At 39.4% G+C, this 24,644-nt stretch overlaps 2 protein-coding genes across 4 annotated transcripts; one reads left to right on the forward strand and one right to left on the reverse strand.

Moving 5' to 3' along the window:
- The first annotated feature begins 172 nt into the window (after positions 1–172).
- Positions 173–20,447, forward strand: gas2a (growth arrest-specific 2a). 3 transcript variants are annotated; one of them, XM_008412046.3, is made up of 9 exons: positions 174–378; positions 451–528; positions 5,089–5,250; positions 8,091–8,221; positions 13,429–13,573; positions 14,606–14,669; positions 14,759–14,981; positions 15,057–15,164; positions 19,201–20,447. In XM_008412046.3, the coding sequence occupies exons 3-9, from the start codon at positions 5,106–5,108 to the stop codon at positions 19,408–19,410; spliced, it is 1,026 nt and encodes a 341-aa protein (XP_008410268.1). In that variant the 5' UTR covers positions 174–378; positions 451–528; positions 5,089–5,105; the 3' UTR covers positions 19,411–20,447. The 3 variants fall into 3 exon arrangements, with proteins under 3 accessions (XP_081464380.1, XP_008410268.1, XP_008410267.1); XM_081608254.1 differs by lacking the exon at positions 451–528 and having other exon boundaries at positions 173–378; XM_008412045.3 differs by lacking the exon at positions 174–378 and having other exon boundaries at positions 385–528.
- Positions 20,448–20,603: 156 nt separating this feature from the next.
- Positions 20,604–24,413, reverse strand: svip (small VCP interacting protein). The gene is made up of 4 exons (XM_008412048.2): positions 23,884–24,413; positions 23,625–23,675; positions 22,044–22,157; positions 20,604–21,793 (listed from the first exon to the last, which is right to left on the reverse strand). The coding sequence occupies exons 1-4, from the start codon at positions 23,944–23,946 to the stop codon at positions 21,779–21,781; spliced, it is 243 nt and encodes an 80-aa protein (XP_008410270.1). The 5' UTR covers positions 23,947–24,413; the 3' UTR covers positions 20,604–21,778.
- Positions 24,414–24,644: the final 231 nt, after the last annotated feature.

Raw genomic sequence — 24,644 nt, forward strand, 5'->3', positions numbered from 1 at the left:
AGCACATATCTATCTATCTATCTATCTATCTATCTATCTATCTATCTATCTATCTATCTATCTATCTATCTATCTATCTATCTATCTATCTATCTATCTATCTATCTATCTATCTATCTATCTATCTATCTATCTATCTATCTATCTATCTATCTATCTATCTATCCATCCATCCATCCATCCATCCATCCATCCATCCACCTTTGATGTTGATTCCAGCCCGTTTCTACCCAAACGAACCAGACGACATTACTTTAGTCTCACTCTTTCGCATGAAGGCAACAGGAGGAGGGAGGCTCGACCAGCTGGATTAAACTTCCCTCCCATCATCATCACCAGTAGCAGCAGGAGCAGCAGCAGCAACAAGAGCAGCGTGCTGTGAGTATTTGTGTTTGTCTGTCAGATCTCCGTGCAGTGCGCTCCGACGCAGACCTCTTCACATTGCTTCAGTGTTTTGGAGAGCAACCTGTCCGTCGGAGAAGCATGAAAACTGGGACTGAGCAGCTCACAGGACGAGTGAGCTGAAGGGTGAGCTTTTGACTATTCAAGTCTCATGTCAGATCGATTCTTCTTTTGAATTTGTTTTTAATTATTACCAAACTATGAACTATGAAAAAAAAATTCTAGCCAAAAGCTGGATGCTGGTTAAGTCTTTCCTGAAGAGAAGATTTCATTTATTTTTGCTTCATTTCTCTAATGCAATGAGAGGCATCTTGAATTACTCAGATAATGACATTTTGTTGCTTCAGCGGCAGCCTTTTAATGAGAGCGTTCTGCTGAATTTCAGACAGAAGTCATTAGGCGTTCACCCTTGATCTTATTTCCAGACTGGCAAACTGACTCTTGTGGCTCTTTTTATTTGTCACGGTTGTAAAGACGGAGACAACTTTAAAAAAAAAAAAAAAGTTATTGCAATTGAATCTTTAAAATAATTTTCGGAGAGTGCTAAGAGACCAGAAACAACATCAAAGTTTTCACTTGTAATTGAACATGTGGTTGTATTTTTAATGCATTTTGCTTATTGGATGTTTTGGAAAACATATAATGAAAAATAAACTGATTAACGAAATGGCAAAAGCTAATTAGCAGCAAAAAAAAATCATTGCATCTTAAAAAAAATCTATATAAAATAGACTTTTTGTTTGTCTTGTGCATGTTTATATAATTCACAGGGGGTTTTTTCTTCATATTTTATGCAGAAGAGTTTGTCCTGCAGTGAGTTGCTGCAACAGCTGCTATATTCTGGTTTGTGCAAGCAAAGCTTATCTCCTGTGGAAACTTTGCAGAATTCCCTAGTTTAGTTGAGTGATCCCACCTCTGGATAAGTTTGCTGTTGTAGAGGAGGATGAAGAAGTGGAGGCCAGTGTGAGCTAGCAGCACAGAGACACTTTTGTGTTTTATAATTGAGGCAATACGCAGTCAGGATTCCTATCCATATGCCTTTCCTGGAGCAATCTGCAACAACCGTGACGCTTTTTAATGGCTTTGCGGAAGTTCAGAGATCCTTCCAGAATGACAAAATGTATCTGTTCATTTAAACATCTTCTGAGATGTTAAATGCAAACTTGACCTGAATCTTGCAAATTCAGGTCAAGTTTGCATGTCATATGAAACATGTCTTATAGCAGAGTGGTGTTTTTTTTGGGCCCGAGGTCAAACAAGCCAACTAACAGTGTGGTGAGAGGCAGGAAGTATGTCTAACAATGTTCCATTGAGAATCATGTGTTCTCATATTCTGGTCATAAATATCACAGTACTTTACAAAACATGGAGTCTTTGCTCTAAAAAATTTGCATTTTTTATTCTGCCTTTATAGTGAAATTTTCATATTTCAACCACAAACTTCAACGCACTTTATCAGGGTTTTACGTGAGTGACCAACACAACGTTAGTATTAAAGGACTAATGTCCCAGAGAGATAAACTCCTCCATCTTCGCATTGATTTCTGCAACAGTATCTTCACAGATCTGCCAAAAGAGTCAATCAGAGCTGCAGCTGATCCAGAATGCTGCTGCTCACATGTTGAAGCAGCATTCAGCTTCTATGCACCATAAATCTGGCACAAACATCCAGAAAACTGGAGAACAGCCGAAACACTGACTTCCTTTAAATCAAAACCTGCTTGTTTAGAGTTGACTTTGATTATTTGTAGGTAGATTGTTGATCAATATATCTGATGTGTGTTTGCTTGATGATTTTGATGATGTCACTTGAGAAAATGTAATGTTCTTAATTGGTGACTATATTATGTTTTAATGATGCAAAGCATTATGAACGGCCTTGCTGCTGAAGTCAAATAAACTTGATTTGACTTGATTTGAATAGCGTAACTGTCAAGTGGAGGGAAAATGATCCATGGTTGCCAAAATCTTTCACCTGAAAAAGGTTTGTTACAGAACATTATTGAACAAACGGCATCAAGAGGAGCGAGGATCGGAGCAGACAGATCAGGAATGAAGCTGTGGAGAATTTTCAACCAGAGACTTAAAGTCACATAAGTATTAAATGCATCATTTGAAAACGGAAAGCGTTTTCCACATCCTACCAAGAAATGGCCGTCCTCTTAACTGATTGCAAGGAGAGTATTAATTATGAGCATAATTTTCTCACCAGAGATCTCCAGAGAGAAAATTTGTTGACAGGGCAACTATTGGTTGTACACCTCACAAAATCTCTTATCGAAAAGTTTTTTCTTTAGAATTCCAGCGTTTCCTTCATGTCTTCCAGACGAGACCAACATTTTACTGCTTTTGCCTGCATTCAAAGCCCAATGTTGTCTTGCAAACACCATCTTCCCCATGAAACATGGCGGTGGCAGCATCATGCTGTGAAGAATCTTTTTATTGACAAGGACAGGGTGCAAAAACTGGGACGAAGGTTTGGTTTCCAGCTGGACGCTGACTCTAAACACAAAGTTGGAGTTAAAGTGACCAAAGGAAAGTCTTGTGATCGTTTCACAATTCTTCAGCAAAATCTAAGAAAAGTTTTTTGCATGAATATTTCTCATCCTAGAACATCATAGATTAAAAATGTGACTAAAATACTGCATATTTACATGCAGCACCCATGCAGGAACCTGCATGAAGTAGCTCCGGTGACCTTGCTGCGTCACCCGTCCACACATCTCACATGGGAATGTCGCACCTGCGTGTAACTGCAGAGCCCCAGCGTTCGGTTTGTGTATGCTGCTAGAAGCTGTCATCCTTGTTGAGATGAGATGACCTTGCTCAGACTCCAAGGTTTTTGATGTCTGTTTTTGTCACAGCAGTGTGATTTTTACTGCTGCACGCCGACAAGGAACCTTGAAATGTTTCGCAGCTTTTTGTCGTGTTTCTCTCTCTCTCTCTGCAGTGAGCAGAAATCCTCTGCCATCCTGAACAATTTGTTTATGGCATCTGTTTCCTTGTATGAAAGAGGTGTTTTTTTTTGTAATTAGTATCATATACGTCTGCTTTTTGCATGCCATGCAGTCATGTGAGGTATTCCAGTGTGGATGGAAACCTTTGAAATTCGCCCGTGTGTTTTCATGATAAAAAATAAAGCCTTTTATTCCAGCTTCCTTTAACTAAACCAGCAGAGTAAGAAAATAAAATGGCAGCTGAAAGCTTTGTGGTTCAGGTATTAATAGAGTGTGAGGTTGTCTCCTGTCTGTCTGCATCACAGTGTTGTTCAGTTTACTTCAGAGAGACAATCACAGCCTGAACTTTGTGGTTTCTTCCTCTGCTTACATCTGGGGGCTATTTGCTTCCTTAAAGGAGACAGCTGACAGAAAACTGAATGATTTTCACGCAACAACTCACACAGTGAACTGGGAACTAAAAACAGATGTGAGAAATGTCTTGTTTATCAGTGACATCACCATTAGATGGAATGAAGTCCTGTTTTTAAATATCAGCTTTATTACCGATGTCAAAAGCTATTGATCCATGCAAACTCTGCTGCGGCGCTGACTATTGGATTGAGACAGACGGTGTAATAGACTCCATTACTGGTGGCAGGGAATACTCAAAGAGCTCTTTGTTTAATAAAACTGCTATTGTCTGAGTCGAGCCCGTATGAAAGTGTCCGTTGTCCGATGAAGGAGGGAGGAGGAATGTTGCTGTCTAACGCATTCAGATCGCTGTAATCCCTACCGGGATTCAACCTGGAGGATAAAAGCAGTCAGAATGGATTTGTTCCTTCACTCCTTTTAGGAAAGTTGGCCTCATTAGCAGCTATATTTCTCAAATCATTTAACTTCATCAATTAATAACTGTGGTTGTATGGAATAAGAACAGGGAAACGGTTTGGTGTAATCTAATCGAAGGGATTCTGATGAGATTAAGTAGCTGTGCAAACAGCCAATATTTGACGCTTCATGCAGAACAAATGTAGACAAAAAAAAGATCAACTTTTCTCAAAATCGGGAAGACAAAAGAACATGCCTTTGAAGTAAGGTGGATGTGTCCTGATTTTTTTGTGCTTTTGTTACTCCCTGAAATTTGTTCTTTTCTGCTGAGAGTGAAACTTAAAAAAGTTTAAAACTACTGAAACTATGGCAAACAGGGCCATACGAGGACCAAGGTTTACAAAGTCTTACAAAGACTGAGGAGGATGTTAGAAAAGGAACATATTAAATAGAGAAAAATCTTTGTGTTTCTTTAACAAAATATGTGACTACATGGTCTATACAGTAATGACTTGGAACTTTTTCAGCTTCAAACCTGCAAAATAAGCCAAACCAAATCCTCAACAGGGAAATAATTGCTCTTATCTGTTTCTATCATTTTTGGCTCTTTTAAAATGGCAAAAATGTAGCATCCTGTTATTTTGTTTGCTTTCTATTCTTTTGGATCATACTCCTGCAACAGATGATGTATTTATCGTATGTGCCTTTGCACATCTCACCAGAGGTTCCCATAAGTCTGGACGATGCTGTGCGGATTCAGTAAAAATCACAAAAAAGTTTAATAAGCCAAACTAGAACTCAAATTTCATTTAACACTTCGAAATAATGTCTCCTACAGCTGTTTTTGGTTCAGTTTCGACTTACTGCCCTTGATGTAACTTTTAATTGAATCATCTTTGGTCCTCACCGTGTGCTCCAGGCAATCAGCAGGCGACCATGTGCAGCTCGGTGAGCCCAAAGCAGCTCTGCGGTCCGGGGCTGACAGACATGCAGCAGTACCAGCAGTGGCTCTCCAGTCGACATGAAGCCAGCCTGCTTCCCATGAAGGAGGACCTCGCCCTGTGGCTCAGCAACATTCTTGGTAAAACATTATTAATACTCATATTAGTCTAAAATAGGCTGGTGAAAATCCTATCTGTATATGTAAAGCGCATAGCTTCATTTGGAGCATCGTTTCGCATCCAGGTGATGTGGATACAGTCAGAATTATTATTTTAATAACGTCTGCTTATCTTCACGCTTTGACGTTTTGGATAATTATGAGTTTATTTGGACACAAACTTTTATTTTCCCTACACATATTTTGCTGTTTTGCTAATTCATTTGAAACACTGACCTCTGAATGCAACCATGCTGCAAAAAAAAAACAACAAAAAAAACTGTAAGCCTCCTTGTTTTGTCTTTAACATAATTTAAGTGGTAGTGCTGATGTAAACACTTCTACAGGAAGCTGGAATCAATCTAATTCTCATTACTAACCCATTTTCGAGTCAACAAACTGTGACCCTGAGTCAGTGTTCGATACATTACCTTAAGAGAATAATGGACATCATTAGCTTTTCTTAAATAATGCAGAGCCACTGGTAACGAATAAGCAGTATGGAGGTTTTTTGTGCTGCTGTTTAGTTTTTAATCACTGCAATTAGAAGTGAATACATGCAGCTCCCCAATCTAATCTGAATGAGATTAAATTAGGGACCATAACCCAATGCAGTTTTGTATTTTATGACTCTATGAGTTTTAGAGACATTAAAATTATAGTTTAGTCAGCTTTTTGGCTTTGTTTACTTCATATGTGTATAACTCCAGTTTAAAACACTTAAAAGTACTTTATAAAACAAGCTGGTCTAATGCTGGTTTCCAGTTCCAGTTAACAGAAACAAAGCTGAGATTCCAACATGGCGACGCCCAAGTAGCTATTGATCATAGGACTTCTTATAAACATTGTTTTAAGACTTACTTTCCACATTAATTGGTCCAGTTTAGAGTTGCAGTCACCACATGTAGCATTGATTTTAGTGTATCTTGTAGAATAAACATATTTTCAATTCACTGTTGTTGATGAAAGGAACGGCCATTATGGGTGTAAAATCCAACTTCGTGGTGTGTTCCAGTTGATTTTCCCAACTCAAAGTTGGAAATTATGAGTTTCGATTACAAACCCAACGTATCTTAAGTCACATCCGTTTTTACTGAATCCAATCCACCGCGAGGATCTTACAAAGTCTGATAAAAAATAAAAATAAAAAACAGTGGTGTATGTATAGTTTTCTGACTGAACTTTAAATATTATGTCTGTGAAGGGAATTCAAGTGAATGTAACTTGAAAGGGATCTGTAAATCACTGCATTCTGTTTTTATTTATATTTTTATTTATTCCAGCTTTGTTGGAATTGAGTTGTAAAAAAATGTGTCAACTTCACTTCAAATCAGCAGCTTGTCGGCTGAAACTTGGACACTACTGGGGGCTTCAGCAGGACATTTCTAACTAAAAACACATCAGAGCTGATTTCAATCTCAACCCTAAAGAAGTCATGTGCTTAAAAGTTGAATACTTGCCAGGAAATCAATAATTTGATCACTGATCAATTCTGATTAAAAAAGAGGTGGCAAATATCCAGCCAGGGTTGTAACAGGTGCTTAATAAGGACTAGAGAATATGGGACTGAGTTGTAACTTATTTAGGGATGTTTAAATGAATATTAGTGGAGGTGTATGTTAATATTTTAGCCTGTGTTTAATATCAGATATGAGAATTTACTGTAAGGTAGTTTGGTGTTAAATCATCTCATCCTGCAAAACGAACAGTTTAAACGCATCATTAAAATCCTCCACATTAATATGACATTTGTTCCCATAATGAGTGGATGTAAACTTCTAACCGGATCTGCAGATAATGTTCAGAGATACTGAAGCCATGTTTGTCTACGTGTAGCTATGTTTAATAACTGGGTGTTTCTCCAGGGGATGTCCTCTGAAGTTATTTCTTACATTTACTGCATGCAGGATGAGTTCCTGTAACAGACTCCGGCTTATGGGAAGCTATGAGGGAATAATCTTTCCTGTTATCTCTGGCCGTCTGTTTGCTCTAGAACCGGCTGAACCAGAGACCTGGATCTGTAAACCCTGCAGACATCTTGGTTTTTAAAGCAAATGTGCTTTCGCAGAATTCATTGAGCTACTTTTTTTTTTTAATTGTTTGCAGTTTCAGGTTGAGAGAGTTTTGGACAAACCTAAGGGGCGATTTATTTACTTGGGTTGAAATATTTGTATCAGTGCTCTGTGGCAGTATGTGTTGCTCACACAGTAAGGGGTCGAGGGTCGAGCATAAGACGGCAACTTGCAGAAAATTTCTCAAGATTTCAATAGCTCTTTCTTTTTTTGGGCCTCAGCTGCAACATTTGGAACTCATTAAACATGGAACCCCAAACCCCTCCTCTTATAAGAAACAGAAATGGGATTAAAAAAGAAATCTCTCCAGTTTCTTTCCACAGACAAATCCCCCACCCCCTGCCACTACCTCCTATTTCACGATGACCTAACCGCAAAAGTATGGTCCTCTGGAAGTCGGTCAAGTGGACGCCACATGTTGATCACCAATATGTATGTGCAACTCTGCAGCATAATAAGGCTTTATTTTGGGTAAACGGAGTCTTCCTCTGTGCCACTGGACTCCCAGGAAATCCCCCAAATTCTTCATAATCTATATTTTACACTCTGGCCTCCTGAGAGGTTTTACAAACCTACAGCGAGGCTTGATCATTAAAGCAGTTCTGGAGAGTTGAAAGCATTACATCAGGCTCAGGAATGAACAGGAGATTGAATTTTATTTCTTTTATTCACGTATATTTTAAATGAGCACACTTTTGATGGATTTATGGCGCTGGACTGTCTGCCTGTCTTTATGTGTCCCCTGCTCAGGTCTGGAAATCACCGCTGAGAGCTTCATGGATCGGTTAGACAATGGCTTCCTGTTGTGCCAGCTGGCTGAGACGCTGCAGGAGAAGTTCAGGCAGAGTAATGGAGACCTGCATGAGCCTGGCAACAGCAAGGTAGAGAGAAATCGGAGGATCGCAGTGCGATGGCGTGAGACAGATTACGGTGAAAATACTCATTTGGAAGTTAAATCGTGGCTGAAAGTGTTCCCAGACTTATTTTCGTTGTGAATGATTTTGCAGAGCAGCGCTCCAGAGTGAAAAAAATGAACAAATAAGTGTTCACTGATTTGATCAGATGGGACAAAGGTCACTTCAGTCTTGAGTCTTTTAGCAGCTCCTCTAAAACTGTTGATTAATATTTAGTAAGAGTTATGCTGCTCCAGTTAGTTCTCAAAGGTCGCTTTCTGCGATTTGAAAAACAACGAAATTCATTACAGGCAGCATCTCTGAACTCTGACGGTAAAACTGAAATAAGCATTACTGGGCATTAAGACTGAAAATCTTCAATCAAAGACTAACTTCTCCTGCAGATCTGTTCTTTAGTTTTTCACAATTGGTCCCTTTGCAACCACAGGTATGTGCTTCAGTGTGATTTTACTTTAACTACCTCAAATTAGAGCATAAACGTTAAGTGGAAAGAAAATTATCACGGTTTTAACCTTTTTTTTCTGTTTACAAATAAATGTCTTAGATGTGTGGCGTGCATGTATTCCTACCTCTTTACTCTGTTACCTCCCTAAAAATCCCAATTTATACGGCAACCAATTGCTGTCTAAATTTTCCCAATCACAAAAATATTCACTTGAGTTAAACTTTAAATCTTTAAACAAACCTTTTTTCTCTCTCTCTCTTTTCATTAACGATAACACAATAGCACTTTGGTTCTTTGGTTTTTAAAAGTGCTATTTAAATAAATTTGACATTGACTCTGACATTGAGGGAAGCTGCAGAGAAACACAGCTCAGGTAGAAGAAATTGACGACCAGGTAGCGATCAGTCATTTACAAAACAAATCTAGCCTTTTGCGACAGACTGGCAACATCATGCTGTGGTGATGCATTCAAACTCGAACAAGGAGACAACCGTAAATATACAGTCAGATGTGTAAGGGAATTATTTAGATCAATGTAGAGTGTTGGAATGGTCCTGTCAAAGCCCGGACCGTTGAGATTCTGTGAGCTTGAGCTATTTTGCAAAGAAATCAGCAGAAATCTCAGTTTTTTAGATGTGGAGAGCTAGTAGACACCTACCCCAAAATACTCACAGCTGTAATTTGTAGCAAGAGCTGGTTGACTGAATACAAATGGCCGCCACACTTTCTTTCAGGCTTAGGAATAAAAAAAAAAGATAAGGAAAATCATACGTCTAAATTAGGCACCGTTTTGTGTTGATCTGTTGCATAAAATCCTAATTAAATACATTCAAATTTATGACTGTACGACAGTAAAATGTAAAAAGAAGAAGAAGTTCAAGAACTGAAAAAGTTTGGCTAGGTGCTGTAATTCAGTGAGATCAGCGTGACCGATGAATACAAACTTTGCCAAGAGCTCCACGATTTAAAAAAATATACAGAAAGTAAAGGTGGGGGATGGGGTTTTGCTGTCTCCAATAGGGTGGAATGAAGGGGAAAAAAATAAGCAGTAGAGGCTTGTTAACTAGCGGGGCCCCACAGACCCTGGGAGAATTGGAAGAACTGCGCTAAAGGTTTTGGAGTGAGGGTTTCATGAACCTTGGAAGTAGATATCTGTATTTTCTGCTAATCTCAATGTCATCAGAGTCATTTCAGTTTCTCTTATGACAGCATATGTTTTTATGAAGTAAATGCATGGGTTTTTTTTCTGAAACATATGTAAAATACAGATATAAAATCCTGATTTTAATATATTTACAAAAGCTTCACTTAATTCTGTCAGGCAAAGAATCTTTTGTGGCTTCTTCTGTGAGAGTTGTTGATGTTTGCACTGGGGCATTGCCGCTCTGATGACGAAGGGTCTCCTGATCTCAGTGTGAGCGCAGCAGCACAGATGTGAGGAGATACTTGAGGTCAACGACCGTGGGACAGCAGAGACGCTACTGAACATAAAGGAGCACATTGATTGTTGAGAGCAGAAGAAAAACAGCAGAGCCGTCTCAGGTTTTCAGATCGTTTGCGGTGAACATATGTTGCTCTTTATCCACAATTAAAAGACACGTCAGCGTAAATGTCAGAACCTAACAACAGAACAGCGTGCTTTCCACATTTCTTGCTCCATAAAGTTTTGTTTAATGCCACTTGAAGCTTTCCAAGTCGCCTACAGAGCTGCAGTTTTTACCCTCAGGTGGGTCTAAGTGAACTCCAGTAGAAGTCAAGTCTTATCTGCTCATGTGACAGGAACACATAAATTAGATGTTGTAGATACAACAAATAAAAAAGATTTCTTAATTTTCATGCTAAATTCCAATGCGAAAGCATAATACAGACATGATCAGTTCAGATTAGTGCTATATGTGATTGAAAGCAGGACAAATGCAACATAAAGCTTTGAAAACTTTGTGAAATCTGCAGACTCCACGAAGTTTGAGGCTTCACTTTTGAGATGGTTCAGAAAAAGGCCAGTGAGGTTTAACTCTGTAATACTAAACAGCTGGTGAGACCTCTCACTGCTAATTAGCCTAATTGCCAACAGATTAGTTACATGATGAGCCAGAAAAAATAAACAAACCGAAGTGGTTGAGGCTTCTACAAATGGAAAAATGAGGGAAGAATGTTCAAGCAGCTCAGTATTTAGCTTCCTTGCCTGTGTGTTCCTAAATAAAAGCTAAACGCAGCAGCATCGACCCAGTTACGCTGATTCAAGCTCACAAAGCTGAAACTGAATTCATTCAAACTTAAAGTCCACTAAAGGTTTGTAGTGGAACCTGGACTTTTGTTTTGTAAGGTTTTGGTTTTTGATATTTTGTTCAGTAAATAGGTTAATTTTAAAACCAACTACCTCCTCTATGCATTTGGTTCTTGCTCTACTGTAACGTTAGCTGAAGTCGTCCAAACATATCTTGTCCCTGTGGCCAAACAGCTCAATCTTCTTCTTGTCTGTTCATAAATCTTTCCTCTAAAGCAAAGTTGGCTTTGTTTTAGAGGAAAGATTCGATTTTCTGTCAGCAGTGAGGTTGTTGGTTTTGGAGCAGTGCTTTTTCTTGTTTAGCACTCTCTCATCCTTTGCTAGCGTAAAACTTGCTTCAGTTCGGTTAGTTTGAAGATGTTTTACATTTTGGGTGAAACTTGGACTCAGTTGAGTGTCGCAACAGGACAATGATCCCAAATGTAAATCAAAGCTGCTTTTTGAACGGAACAACCCTGGGGAAAAAAAAGCTTTAGCTTTAGAGAATGTGGACTTTGTGTAAAAATGTTATCCAAACCTAACCAGTTTGCATGAACTTGTGGCCTGTAGATGACCACAAAACATGCGGTTGAGAACATTTTAAAACCTATCAATAAACATGCTAGTTTTTATTTGAGCCTGCTAGTAACGACTCTTAACTAGTGCAGCTAGTTCTTGATTTTATTTACGTTTTTTATTAGATTCACTAATTGCGGGGATGCCTCATTAAAAACTTAAAATAACATTCTTCTTGTTACCACAACTGTACATCCCTGTGGTTTTGAAACATGATGCTGGTGATAAAATAGACCTGTTGCCCCATTATTGCTCATCCACTTATTAATGTGTTAGAACATAAAATGTGCTGAACGTAGACTTTAAATTTGTTAAATCTGTTATAGAAAACACTATATCTGGTCAATAAGAAACACATTTTGAAGATGTGTGGAGCATTTATCCATTTGGGGAAGAAAGCTGCACAGATCTCAAGGTGAGAAAACTGCAGATAGTTTCTGCAAATGTTTTGATTAGGCCGTGTTGTAATCACTCAGTAACTGGCCACAGCATGCTGAGCAGACAGATAAAATATATAATAATAACACAAGTATGACTCAACATATGCACTAAATGTGAACAGATGTATAACAATTTGCCTTAAACCTCCTGTGCGCTACTCAAGTATTTTTGTTTTATTCTTTATGTTCCCATTTGTTCAGAAATAATGTTTTCATGAAGCTCTTTACCTTATGTGCAATCAAACACACAAAGGTGCCAATAATAACATAACAAGCCACAGCAGAAATACATTTCATTTTGACTGGCATATTAAATGCCATTGGCAAGCGTTTTTTCCACAGCTATGTTCAATAATAGAGGAACATAAATGAGTGAAGAAAAAAGAAAGGTTTAAAAAAGAGCCTGGAATGAAATGAAAAATACCCACAAAAGCTTGCATATTTCCTGCATGAGCTCACTGCACCTTTCTCGAAGCGCAGACACACATATCCTTCATAAAACCGCAGTAAGGCGCATAAATCTCTGTGAACGGACCGCGTGGGGGCTGAAACCCATAAGTATGTCATTTGATCCTAAATCACGGAGGGTCTGGTAAAGTAGCTCCAGTTTTCAGAGCCTTCATCTCCCATATTGATCCACAAAGAAAAGGCTCTCAGATACCAGGATGAAACCGGAGCAGATGGAGGAGACACTGCTGTCTACTTCATCTCAATCAAAACACTGGACTGGGCCACACGTGGGCAAAATACACCTCAATCTCTTTTCGGGCCTCAATCAACCACAAATAGATCCGTGAAAATGATGTTTAAATATCTTGGAGCTTTGGGTTTGCAGTGAGACAGACGGTCCTGGGCTCCGGTCCCAGTCTGGGGTCTCTCTCTCTGCACTTTGCATGTTCTCCCTCTGCATGTGGCTCTTGTCCCAGTCGAGTTTTTTTACTCAAATCATTCTGCTGGGATAATAACGTCTTTAAAAACTGAATCGCTTCACTATGATCTGAATTTTTGATCTGAACATTTTGAATTCTGGTTTACGTGTTTCATAGGTCAGTGGTCTATCTCCATTTTTAAGGAAACCAGATGGTCATTTTGTCTTTCAAAGAGGTTTTGCGGTTTGGCAGACAAATTGTTGACAACACAATGAAAGAAATTTGGTTTTAACTTCCTGTATGACCATTTTCATACAAAATACACAAACCTTTCTCTACTTTTGAAATAGTAGGAATGTCAAGGATGTGCAACTAAAAAAGTCATTTTTTTTTATTACACTTTGAAAGCATTTCCATAAAATCAACAGAATATACAAGGATGGGGAAGGATACATAAAAAGATAACATTAAGACAAAAACTTGTGGAAGTGCAAGGAAAAAAAATCTCATCTTAAATCATTTAGATAAATACTATTTTAATTCTTTACTTGTGTGTTTTCTCTTCTTTGTACTTTCAGAAGAAAATCCCCAATCGGAGGATCCCGTGCCGGCAGAGCGCTCCCTCCGGTTCTTTCTTTGCTCGGGACAACACAGCCAACTTCCTGGCCTGGTGCCGTGAGGTCGGAGTGGGTGAAACATGTCTCTTTGAGTCTGAGGGCTTAGGTGAGTTGAACTGGGTTTTTCCCCATTCGTGTCAGACCGCCACCAAATCCGAATGTAGGACAATCTGGCTGCGCTAACAAAGATCCCAACTCTGGCACTGCCAGGACACCGGACTCAGGTTTCTGGCTCCTTTCAGAGCATTGATTGTGCAGGTACAATAGTGAGCAGAATGGACTGTTTACCTCACAATCCTCTCTTCCACTGTGGAGAGAGTAACTCTGCATGACGAGAAGAATGTCTGAATTAAAACACAGACATGACACGGACATGAATGTGTGAGTAAGTGAAAAAGTAGGCCAACGCTGTCTGCGTTATTCTCCAGCTATAAATATTTTTCTCTTCGTTGTCTCAAGCCTTTTTCCCTTGCATGTTATTTTACTCCAAATAAATGTCCTCAAGATAAGGTGCAGAATGTTACAGGGTCATTTACCACATTTTTTCTTTTTTTCATTTTGATCCTGAAGGTTTATCATTGTCAAGTATGCAGATAATTTAATTTCTAGAGGTCAGGCAGCATACCGAGTCAGAGGTTAACACTGAATTACAATCCCCTTCTAGCCTTGCAGACATGCAACTGTGATTAAAATCTGTGGAAATATTTCCAGAAACAGTAGCTGATGGATTTCTTTCTCTTTCTGTCCTTCTTTCTTTGGATAAACTTATGAGTTCAGCAGTAGAGGTGTCGACACCCAGGTTTGCTCTCATACAGTGGATCTCCTTTCTGCATCGCATGGTTGGATGTGTGACATCTATTGTGTCGTTTTGTCTGCGCACTTCCTGCTTGGTTTGCCATTGGTGGAGGTTAAAGCGACCATCTCAAACTTAGGCAGATTCACTCACTTTCATGTAATTTGTAGGGAAGAGAATGAAGGAGTTGAGTGACTTTTGAATGCATGGAGTCCATCAGCTTGTTTTTATGTGTTATTCACCATCACCAAGCCACTCATCTTCACTCATTGCCTTGTACTTTTTTGGATGCCTTATTGTGTCTCATTATAAAACTGAGTGCTAAGCTTTGCTCTCTTCCTGTAGTTCTGCATAAGCAGCCGCGAGAGGTGTGCCTCTGTCTACTAGAGTTGGGTCGGATAGCGTCACGGTTTGTTCCAGTTTTGCTCCGTTTTCATTTTTTTGTCGTTTTTAGGCCCTCGATATGATTCATCTGATTGTTTATTTTTTCACATTTAGCTACAATGTGGAGCCTCCAGGCCTTATAAAACTGGAGAAAGAGATTGAACAAGAAGAAAGGGCACCTCTACCTCCCCCATCACCCGTATCCCCGGCTCCGCCTCCCCTCTCGTCCCCTTCTTCATCCTCCTCCCCGTCTTCTTCACCGACACCGACTTCAACTCCAACTACGACCAAAGTCACTTCGTCCAAGAAGGGCGCAGGCAAGCTCCTGGATGATGCTGTAAGTCACACACGGGCCACTTTTGCATTTCAAATCAGAGCAGAAAAATGTGTAAAAGTGTTTTGTGTGTTACAGGTGAGACACATCGCTAACGATCCGCCCTGCAGGTGCGCAAATAAGTTCTGTGTGGAAAGACATTCGCAGGGTCGATACCGTGTTGGAGAGAAGATGCTCTTTATACGGGTGAGTTTAGGAAATGCCTGAATGAAATGAATCAAGTTTAAATGTCACCAGAATAAAAAATGTATTCCATAAATCAGGGGTCTTTGAATCCTGGCCTCTAGCACTAGAGTCCTGTAACTTCAACACACCTGAATTGAATGACGAGGTCTTTAGCAGGACTCTGCACAATGAGGAGGTAATTCAGTCATTTGATTTAGGTGCGTTAGAACCTGGGACACATTGAAAAGACGCAGGAAATCAGCCGGCAAGGCCTGAATTTGAGGACCTTCGCCATAAATATTACACTGTATACTGTAAAATTTCAGAAAATGTAGTATTTACTAGAATTGTGTGTTTTTCTTTGGATTACTCGCTTAGCAAAATTAACAGTGGTTCTTCTAGCTCCATAAATCCTTTCTATAAACAACTGCAGTGTTTAGTTTTCACTGGACCCGGTTGCCTCCAAATGTCAGTCATCCAGCTGAAGATGAATATACACTGCTCAAAAAAATAAAGGGAACACTTAAACAACACAATATAACTCCAAGTAAATCAAACTTCTGTGAAATCAAACTGTCCACTTAGGAAGCAACACTGATTGACAACGGGGACCCTCGTCAGGTCAGTCAGTGTTGTTTCCTAAGTGGACAGTTTGATTTCACAGAAGTTTGATTTACTTGGAGTTATATTGTGTTGTTTAACTGTTCCCTTTATTTTTTTGAGCAGTATATTTGAAGTTCAATATATCCAAATACATGAAGCTCATTTTATTTTATCCATTTATTTTGAACATGATAGAAGTGTAAAATCTCAGATGACCAAGGAATGAAAAAGACACATTTTTGTACAATAATCTTAACATGTAGGTCAGAGTTCTTCCAACTGATTAACCAACAATCCCTTAAAAACTGGTGAATTAAGCTTAAAAGCCAAGAACTCAAACATTTAAATTAACCTCTGTTATACTCAGAAAGTACAACAAATCAAATACATTAGGAATCTAAAATAAAGGAGAAATGATTTACTTGGCACTACATTTGCAAGTTGTGACGTAGGTGTTAATGCAGTTTACATGTTTTTTCTCGACTCATTCCAACCGAGTTGAAACTTATCTGCCACAGATTCTGCCTTTCACTGCAGAAACAGAATATTTCTGTCCTGTCGGCCTGATAAATTGCTCCTACCTGGTGTAATACCAGCTCAGCAGCATTTCTGAATGTATCGCACAAGAGCGGTCCTCTAATGTGCTCCAGGTGGTTGCGATCATTACAACTGCACAACGGTTTCTCATGCAGCGGCGCAGCCTGAGGCCTGACCATCAAATGCGTCCAACTGTCATTTCTGGCTTGGCTCTTTATATGTTGGGATTTTCCTGAAGTTCCAAAATCTTTTCTCAATATTGTGCGCTGAAAATGCTTTTGATTATATATGAAGTGTGTGTGTTTCAAATGGTTCAAACATCAGCAAACTCTTTTTATCTGGATAAATTTGATCCTAATTTTTCTCTGAGCCAACCATCGTTGTAAGCTCTTAATCAGAGATAATGCCACACTCTTGCTGTGTGGAAAAATAAACATCCACCTATAACCACATATTCGAATTGCCAGGCTGTTACTTTAATCGTTAAAAACAAACAAAAAAAAACTTCTATTTGATCTGAGGAACACAATTAGCTGTGAGCACAGTAAATGTTTCTCAGCTGTCCATGAGCCGAGGGATGCCTGGTATTTGAGGAGGATAAATTGAGGCTAACCGATATGAGAACGAGAATCTGTCCTCCTGGGATTCTGGTTACTTGGCAACCCACATCCAGGATTCACACATCCAACTATGTGATTCATGCCAGTGGTATGTTTGAGATCTGCAGGCGTGCAAACGAGAGTTTCCTCTTGGATGTCCTCTGCTGCCGGCCCAATAAACTGCAGCGCAGTTCAAATCTAGACCTGCCACCCAATCATCTCTACTTTTCTGCAAGATTTTGATGAAATAATCTGCAGTGGCGACAATCAGAGCGCAATTGCTAAGATGAAAGAATTCCAGCCACAATAACACGGCGTGAATGTAAACCATTAATGCCTCTAAAACCCATTGGTTTAGTCTCCAATGTGTTGCTAAGCAACCAAGGACAAATAACAGGCGAAAAGTGTTGATCCAGATCAATCTGGTACGCAGCATACACTCTCCAAAGTCAGGTCTACTTTTTATCTCTGCGGCTGGCAGCACAAATGAGCTGAAGAGGCTTGAAATCATCTGTTTTTCCAAACAAAATCCCGAACAATAACTAGAGATCTCGTAACAGAGAGAGAGCAGGCGTTTTTATAATGCCAAGTAAAACGAGCATTAAACGACTGTCGCTCTGTCTCTCAGCCAGCTCTCTTTATGGTGAGGATGCTTTAATTAACATTCCTCACATGGTCTCCCTGCTAGCAGCTGCTACAGTGAGGCCAGTCAGCGTCTGTAAGCAGCTGGGGTATGGCAAGCTGTTTGTGTAAATAAACATTCCACCCTCGACTGCAGCCGTCATTTGTGGCCGTCAGCTGCAAAAAAAACAAGCAATTTTTTTATGCCAACTTAGAGTCTGTTTTGTCCACCTGAGTAAAGCTGCCTTCAAGTTAAACGAAATCAACGTTGAGCTTTTGTGCAACAAATGACTTCTGTGAAAATTAGCAAGTAGTTCCATAGGTCGTCAGAGGTCAACAAGCCAAGTCAAATGAAATCTGGTGTGAATCTGCTGTGCTGCGTTTGTGCAGCAAAATGTCTTGTTTGTACCACTATCATTTTAAAGATATTAATGTTTCCAGAGGTCATCAAAGGTCAACGAACCAGTCCACGTTTACAAAATCGAATGAAATTTTTGCCACTCGACTGTCTTACGTTTGTGCTGGTTTGTGCGGCTAAAACGTGTTTGACACCAATTCAGTTTAATTTGAAGAAGGTTTTGGGGGACGGAGGTCACTTCACTCAGGTCTTTTGTCCATCTAGTAGTCAGAAGTCCTAGGAAAAATGCATATTAGTCAACTACTGGTGCTCACGTGACGACTGACCTTCCCCACTGTAGGAGCAAATGAGCTGCTTGTTGTTTGAGCGTGAGACGGTGGAGAAACCTCAGAGTGTTTCTGGACGGTGCTGTCCCCGCTCGGCCCCCGGGCCTCCGCTGTCCTCTGGGTTCCTGATGAAGGACTGGTCTCAGGCAGGAGTCATGTCCCAGAGCAGCATGATTGAAACCTCGCTGCTTCACACAGATCCATTAAGTGCACTGTAACAAAGCCCCGGGCCCAGTGCAGCTGATTGGAAGTGCTGCCCCACTGCTGCCCCCTAGATTGATTCTTGTAAGAGGCTTATAAATGTTGTATGTTCTGCTGCTGGAGGGCAAGAACCCTCATATCTGACCACACCGAAGTGACAAGGTCCTTCCTAGGTAGTCCATCCTTTTTTATCAAACTGTTTTAGTCATTCTTTAAAGCTTATTAAGGCATTATGATTTTTTAATGTACCCTCCTTCAGTAAACAAGCTTGGTGCTGAGGTGCAATGAAGTGCCAACGAGGAAAAGTGGCAGTAAGCCTTCGCTCCGTAGCAGACGTGTTTTATGAGCACAGTCTCTTGGGAATGCGAGCGTTTGATCATCTAATACAGCGGCGTGTTTTATTTCTTTTTACTATAATGGGTGATGTTGCCATGGTAGCGAACCTTGGGAATGTGCCCTGATATGACAGGTGTCACATCCTAAGGAAAAATTGCTGCAAAAAATAAAAGTCACTTTATAGACTTGTGAGACAAACATAGCACAGATTTAGAGTTTGAGTGGAGAAACTGGCTGGATATTTTACAGCCGTACTTACCATGCTTTCAAATCTGTGGCTGCAATGTGACGAAATGTAAACGTTCTATGGCCATTAATTAATTTCCCAGTTACTGCAGACTTTCTCCTACAAAGCCTTTTGTACTTTTCAAGAAGTTTATTACAGAGATTTTCATCCAGATTGCAGGTAAACCTGTTACATAAATGTTTGTTTCTGAATGACTTTTTAAACCAGCTTCGCTAATTTCCTGTTGCAGATGCTGCACAACAAGCATGTGATGGTGCGGGTCGGCGGAGGCTGGGAGACGTTCGAGAGCTACCTGCTGAAACACGACCCCTGCCGCATGCTGCAGATTTCCAGAGTGGAGGGAAAGATATCCCCCATCAGCACCAAGTCCCCCAACATCAAAGACCTCGCCCCAGACAGCTACCTGGTGGTGGCGGCCCACTACCGCAGCAAGAAGTGAAGGCCCACCGCAGAGTGGTTCTGGTCTGGACATGGCCTGTGCGTGACTTTTTTAAGCCCACTCTCATAACGGGGCTTTGCTATGCAAAGACGTGGAGGAAACACAGAGAGAGCCAACTTGTAAAATAATGTTATTTGAGGGTGCAGTGGAAAAAAAAATTTAAATCTTGGGTCGTATAGTTTTCAGTTTAATTTTGTGCTTTATCTTATTTTCTTTAGCTTAGGAAATTCTCATGATTAATTTTGTTGATAATTAGTGTAGTGGGTGGAACATGAGCTTAGCAAGGAAGTTGTAGATGTTTGTGACATTTGGTTTTGTTAGTTATACTTAAAGCAAGAGTAGGTTCTTTTCAGTGAGTATTCAGAGGCATCTCGTCTAAATCTGATAGTCGACATGCAGAAGTTCATCCTTTTCATGTAGAGATGGATTCATCAGCACCTCTGTGAAACTAACATTTTGTCATTAATGCCGTTTTAACACAGTAGGTAGAAGATATTCCACAAGTATCAATATTTTGATGTTTCAAACTAATTTTAACAAATATATTAGAACAACAAAGATTTAGATTGTGTGTCTTTGCAAAATAGAAAACATTTCTCTAAAATCCAAAAAAGTATTTCTTTTAATGAATTTCTGATTAGGTTAAATGTAAGCAGTGCTTGCACTACATGCAACATACCCACTTTGAATTGATTTAATGTCTAAATTGTGGCATAATCTTTATTTCAACAATACAGAACTGAACCACAGGGGGTTTTTTTGACTTGAGAAGCTACTTATGCTTTTCTTTTTGCGTAGAGTTACTGACCTCTAGAGGTAGAACAGAGATCAACATGAAAACAATCCGACTTTTGGTTTGGAGTTTTACAATAACAGACAGTACCTGTATCAAAGCTGAGCTCATTGATATGTGACTTTTTATGGACTATTATGTTGATTTTGTACTAAGAATAATGATTAAAAACTACCAAGTTTCTTAGAAGTGAAAATCCAATTTTTTAAGTAAGCTGTAAATAAAGTCTCATTGTTTGTGACAACTTCCTCTTGTTTGCAAATACCAAAAACCTTGAATGAGCTTCGTAATTAAAACATCTGTAAATGTTCATCTGATGCCCTGCAGACACAAAGTCAGAAGGTGTCATTATGTGTTGAGATGTAAAACCAGGAATCAGCATCTGGAGTCCAAACACACGTAACAGAAATGTGCTTTATTAACTGTAGCAGTGCCATTGGCTATACCCTTTGTCCTACAAAATGGCAAGAGCACCAGAAGCTTTTGAGGATCAGGCAGCTTTAAGAAAAGATCTCAGTTAAGTGAAGCACTTTGAAGAATATTCACTACATCGTCATCCAGCACCATATGTGAGAGTACAAAGGCAAAGCTGCAGTCTCCAAAAAAAGCTGTGACAAATGGTAGAGAAAATTAATTACTACTGAATTAATTTTAAAGTTGTGGCATATCCACACAACAAACAGTAACACTAGTTTTTAAGTCAATCCAAATCATATTAGTGCTTTACAGTTAAATTCAAATGAAGAAGCTCAACCAGTGCAATAGAGCAGGATTATGACTGATTTATAAAGTGCTGAAGGTCACATGCACAAGGGTGAAGAGGGCGAGTCTGGTCTGGAAAATATTTCGGCCTGTTTATCACTGATGCATATTATCATAGTGGCTGAGAGTGAAGTCAGCAGAATAATCAAAGTGGCAACGAAATCGTGTCATCAGCAGAGCAGAGTTGAAATCATGTTTGCTCCCCTTAAACAATCCAGTACAAAAAATGAATTTAAAAAGTCCAACACGTCATTCATTGTGTTCCTTATAAGAAAGGTGATGTTTGTCGGAGGCCTGTCCACTGCGAAGGTCATCAACATGCCTAAGTCACCAAGCACACATGGTTCAGCTTTTAAACTGTCACGTTCGCATAAGTTACTATGTTACCAAGTCGCTCTGACCTAAACCTGCTTCAGTACTGAGAGGAAAAAAAAACATCTCAATTACAGAAGAAAATTACAAAAAATAAACGACTGCGATCTCTAAAACGGATGACTCATTTTCTTTAAAAGACATTCTTTGAATGATGAGCCCTGTTTAATCGCATACATCCCTATATTATTAATATAATCATGTTTAATCGGAGGTTTGAATAGTAATGCGTCATCGTCAACCTGTCCTTTATAACTTGGCAAATACGGTTTAGTTTTCTGCCTGATGTGATGACAATCAAATGTTTGTAACATAAAATCAAGCAAAAAAAAGAAAAAGAAAAGGTTCAACCGGGCAGCAGTTCCAACTTTTTCAAGTAATCCAGCAGACAGACTTCATGTTGATTTGGACATTTTAAGTCCAACTTCTCCATCAGGAACTTCATCCGACCTGCCACTGAAGACAAAAACAAAGATCAAACAACAGAGCAGGTTACACATCCAACATGAAACCTCTGCATATACAATACTGCTGTAAATGTTATCGGGATCAAAGTTCAATAATATACATGTCAGAGATAACAATCATAGCCCTTTTTATGGCAAGGATTACTGCAATGTAATGTCCTACAGCTTTACCGAAAGACACCATCAAAGTTTAAAATTAAAACGCGTAGAAAGAAGCATGAAGCCAAAGCTGAACGTACCTTCAGTCCACCGCCGCCAGACACAGACGTGGTCATCGCCTGCTTCTCAGTTTCTTCCTGTTTCTTTCTTTTCCTTTCAACTGCTTCTGGATTTTTGACACCCCTGTACGCCGTCTGGAAGTCAGAGAGGAAGTGGAGGGAAAACGGCAATGCTCATTTCTGATTTCACTGAATGCTAGAAATACTGTGAACACAGGCATGCATATGTGTTTTCAACAGGATATTCCGTTTCAGCTGCAACCTTTCAGAATAAAAGGCATGATCTAGTGTGCACGCATTCAACCGCCAAATAAGGCATCGCAGTAAAAAGACGCACGCAGCAGCTCTTGGTGCGCTGTCTACGCCATCGGTGGGTTAGAGCTTTGTGCTTTTGCTTGCAGCAGCCTGAACTGTAAAGGTTAACACATAACAGTGACTGAGCGCAGAGAAATGTGGCAGTAAAAGTGTTAGCCAACCTCAGAGGTTGGCTTTCGTTTCCATCTGAATTGACTTACCTTGATTTAACTTTAGCATGGCTCTTACTGGTTTGCAAGTGTCTTTTCTGCACAATAGAAAAATGCTCACCACACTGCACAGCAGTTCTTAAATACAAGTTACCAAATGTTCAGATGTTTATAGTCAAGAAATGTCTTTTTGAGTACATGAATAGCATGGCTGAAAAATGATATAGAGAGGAAGTATTTCCTTTTTTTTTTCTTTATGGCACACTGGTGGGACTGTTTTTATACCGTGGCATTTTTTTAATTTTTTTTTTTTTTTTTTTTAATGAAGGTGAATATGTTTATCGTCAATATATTTTAGATAAGAATACTTTGGGAAACGGTGTACTTATGTCTGTGACCACAGGCTTATTATATGTGATCAGTCAACACAAATTGGAACATATTTTTTAAGCAAAATGAAAAGAAAGATTTTTGTGTTACAAATAAAAATCTGAAAAGTATGATGTGCATTTATATTGAACCTTCCTTGATCCAACATTCATAAATAAAATCCTTCAAAAGTCACTTATTTAACAGAGTGTGTCTTTGTGTAGCCAAATCTTTGTACAGCTGTCATGTGCAGGTCACAAAGAAACATCCAGAGGAAGGAAAACCACTGACTGCAAGTTTAAAGAAAAAAAAATATCTACAGTAATCCACTTTTCAATCCATAAAGGAAAAACCATTTTAACACAAGAACAAAATTTACATTTTTGGTCTACAAGCAAAATGTTGCCTGAACTTATGAGGCTGGAGTTTACTATCCAGAAAGACAACAACCCTAAATGCGCAGTCAGGGCTGAATGTCTAAGAATGACCCAGTCAAAGCCCACACTTAAATCAAACCCAGAAAACCTAAAACTACAGGAAAATGTTGCTCTATAAACTTTTGAGAACAGCAGGTGTTAAAAAAAAAAAAAAAAAAAAAAAAAAAAAAAAGCAAACCAGCAAACCTTACTATGCACCGCTTTTTGTTGGTTTAACACGGCTTGTCGATGTTGACATGATGGGCGTGACCCTAGGCCACTAAGTTAATAAAACCAGCTTAGCTAAATACTGTCTGACTCAAAATCTGCAACGGGAACCACTCATTACTGACCTCTTTTTGTCTCTTCTCAGCGGCTTCAGCCAATTGTTGTCTCCTCGTCTCCTGTTATGAACAGAAAACTATGAAATGACAATCATGTGAAGAAGCCCTGATAGTATGTCGCTGTTTACTGTAAACCCGTTAATAAGGATCTTTTCAGTACAAAGAGTAATAAAAACACATTTTTCTTAGCTTTGTTACTCTGTATGTCATTCTGGCTTATCTATAGCGACATATCCAACAGGAAATGTAATTAATTACATTAACTTACAGGATCCGGGGTGACAACAACGTCGTCAGCTGCTCCACCAAAGCACGGTAAGCACATTCCCATTCTGGAATTATTTTATTATTCCACGCAGTAAAAGAACGGCGTAGAAAATTAGTTTTCGGTTTCTCCAATTAATTAAACCAGAAACCTAATAGGATATTTGGCCAGTCACAACTTGTATGCGTAGTAAATAAGGCAAAAGAAGCGGCAGCTTCTACTCCAGCTGACAGCCGCTGGGTTAGCGGACATACCGTTTCCGTTAGCTAACAGCGGCTCCTGCTATTAGCCCGGGGTGGACATTAGCATTCTAGCTACCGCCTAGTTTAAGCTACCGCTACAAGCCAAGCTGCTTCTCTGAGTCACATAATAAACCGTTTCCCTCCGCACCTTTTATTAAATCGGCGCCGCATTTGGAAAATAAATCTCCCCAGAAGTCAGATACCTAGAGTTCAACACGCCTCTTTGCCCGTTTGTTTGTGTAGCTTTTACTGATAAAGCCAATATGTTACGTCGGTTACGTTCAATAACGGTACGTTAATAAGCGCCGATGACGTCACGCGCATTTGGTTTTAACGTGGTCAAAATATGACATATAACACAAATGAAAGACAAAAGTTGTCTTTTTTGTAGCTGGCAAAATGTGAAATATTATTGTTTTTATTTTATTAATTTTATTTTATCTCTATTGAGCCTAGTTCAAGCGTATATACAGCAAACAGTTGTGACTGGAAATACTCTGTGATGATTTACCTTTGCTGAAA

The sequence above is a fragment of the Poecilia reticulata genome, chromosome 6, assembly GCF_904066995.2.
Source record: "Poecilia reticulata chromosome 6, P_reticulata-male-v2, whole genome shotgun sequence".
In the NCBI taxonomy this organism is placed as follows: domain Eukaryota; kingdom Metazoa; phylum Chordata; class Actinopteri; order Cyprinodontiformes; family Poeciliidae; genus Poecilia; species Poecilia reticulata.

Excerpts from the sequence above, each read along its gene's own strand:
- gas2a (XM_081608254.1), top strand. The coding sequence starts at position 5,106 with ATGTGCAGCTCGGTGAGCCCAAAGCAGCTCTGCGGTCCGGGGCTGACA. Across the intron at positions 5,251-8,090 it reads GTGGCTCAGCAACATTCTTG|GTCTGGAAATCACCGCTGAG; the intron begins GTAAAACATTAT and ends TCCCCTGCTCAG. Across the intron at positions 8,222-13,428 it reads ATGAGCCTGGCAACAGCAAG|AAGAAAATCCCCAATCGGAG; the intron begins GTAGAGAGAAAT and ends TTGTACTTTCAG.
- svip (XM_008412048.2), bottom strand. The coding sequence starts at position 23,946 with ATGGGAATGTGCTTACCGTGCTTTGGTGGAGCAGCTGACGACGTTGTT. Across the intron at positions 23,676-23,883 it reads TTGTTGTCACCCCGGATCCT|GAGACGAGGAGACAACAATT; the intron begins GTAAGTTAATGT and ends TGTTCATAACAG. Across the intron at positions 22,158-23,624 it reads CTGAGAAGAGACAAAAAGAG|ACGGCGTACAGGGGTGTCAA; the intron begins GTCAGTAATGAG and ends TCTGACTTCCAG.